Source organism: Fulmarus glacialis, unplaced genomic scaffold (genome assembly GCF_000690835.1).
Source record: "Fulmarus glacialis isolate BGI_N327 unplaced genomic scaffold, ASM69083v1 scaffold4734, whole genome shotgun sequence".
NCBI lineage: Eukaryota > Metazoa > Chordata > Aves > Procellariiformes > Procellariidae > Fulmarus > Fulmarus glacialis.
This window is the reverse complement of record NW_009208520.1, coordinates 775-2,554: the sequence shown is the minus strand read 5'-3', so window position 1 is coordinate 2,554 and position 1,780 is coordinate 775. Positions and strand designations below refer to the sequence as shown.

General features: G+C 61.1%; 1 protein-coding gene across 1 annotated transcript in view; it reads left to right on the top strand.

The window, feature by feature from the left end:
* SEC16B (SEC16 homolog B (S. cerevisiae)) overlaps positions 1-1,780 on the top strand; it is a gene marked incomplete at both ends in the record, with an annotated part of 15,581 nt that overhangs the window by 13,033 nt on the left and 768 nt on the right. The window contains 3 exons of the mRNA XM_009576508.1: positions 291-361; positions 721-855; positions 1,039-1,146. Of these exons, the coding sequence (XP_009574803.1) occupies positions 291-361; positions 721-855; positions 1,039-1,146 (314 nt within the window). The remainder of the gene's footprint in view (positions 1-290; positions 362-720; positions 856-1,038; positions 1,147-1,780) is intronic.

The window sequence follows — 1,780 nt, the reverse complement described above, 5'->3', positions numbered from 1 at the left end:
GTTGGTGGCAGTGCTGCCGCTTCCCTGCCGGATGGGAAAACAAGCTTCACATCCAGCAGCGCAAGGCAGGTTTTTCAGTTGTATCGGTGCAGCCCTGTAGCTTACTCCCTCCCTGCTGCTGGCACGGACAGGGACAGGGTCCAGAATGGTCTCTTGCCTCTCTTGGGGGACACCTTGGCCACACGGCCTTGCTCTGGGTGGGATGACAGAAGCACTGAAAATAGCTCTGCTAGACGTGGCAGGAGCTCCTGGGGCCACAGCCTGACTGTGCCCTTCCCTCTGCTCCACAGGAGAAGCTGGGGAGCCCCGGGGCACCCTGCTGTCCCCCGGGGGGGTGCAGCCATCCCTCCCAGCAGAGCAGGTGAGTCAGAGGGGTCAGGGAGACCGCCCCGTTGGGGGCCCCGGGGGGATTTGGGACTTGCTGGCTCGTCCTTCCATGTACCTAATTCGCATGGAAACCCCCATCATGGTGCCAGCCGTCCCCTCGGGGACCTGAGAGCTTAGGGCAGCCCTCTCCAGCCTCCTACCTCTGGGACCGTGGGCTGCCCACTGCACCCTGCTGTGGGTGCTATCCCTCCCCACCTGCTGTGTAAGGGACGCAGGGGTCCCCGGGGACGCTATCGGTTAAGCCTGGCATGGAGGAGTCCCAGGGATGCTCTGATCACGCTTGGGGTGGCTCCTCCGGGAACAGCAAGTGGCAGCTCCGATCTCCGATGCCAGGAGGAGTCAAAGGCAAGGGCTCGGACCATCTCGGGGAGCTCCACCGTCTCATCGGAAGATGACAGCCGGCCTTCCTCAGAGAGCGCTGCCGAAGAGCCGGCACCAGCAGAGGCGGCGAAGCCGGGTGAGGATAAGGTGAGCACGCCAGAGCCGATGTGAAACCTCATGCTCCAAGCTTGCCCGACACCTGCCGTGCCTGCCGTGACCTGGGTGAAATGGTGCCTGCTCCCAGCCGGCGTGGGGGGCGTCTGGGTGGCCGTGGCATCCCCCTCCCCTTCTCACCCATTTTCGTTGACTGTGACAACCTCCCTTTCCCAGAGCTCCGGATTCAGGTGGTTTGGCTGGTTTCGGTCGAAGCCCACCAAGGAAACCTCTCTCAAAGCCGGGTCTGAGACGGCCCCGGACTCCCCCACGCCGGGACCGCAGGTAGGTGATGAAAGGCTGTCCTGTCCCCGGGTGACACCCAGGGTTACAGCCATGGGGACAGGTGACACATCTTTCCCTTCACCCACTTGGCAAACTCTGCGGGGATCGCTTGCCCTCCACCGGAGCAGAAAGCAGCAGCTGCGAGCAGCACTGCTCGGGCAGGTTTTAGTTGCTGCAGGGAAGGAAAAGCTCTTTAATTGGAAGCGCAGCAGAGATGGGGAAGCCGCAGGGAGGGGGAAGCAGCCATGCGTGGTTATCGCAGTCCTGGCTGAGTCCTCCGGGTGTCACATCCCTGATGGTGGGCTTGGAGGCAGGTGTTGGAGCAAGATCCTTCCCTGGTGGTTTCCTCTTGGTTGAGAATAACCTACAGTCCTGGAGCAGGAAATTTTGGGATGTTCTTCCAAAACTAGCAGGGGATGAGGAGCAGAGGGGGACCCATGGGCCCTGGTGGCCCGTTACACTGTACACAGGCTTGGGGGTAGCTCTTGGGGTATCTTTCCAGCAGGATGAGTGCAGAGTGGTACCCCAAAAGTGTGGTGTGGGATCTGGTGCAGAGGTCTTCTCACCATGCAAGGAGCTTCTGCTCTAAATGAGTAAATGGTTGGATGTGGTTTCAGGAACGGATGTCGCCATC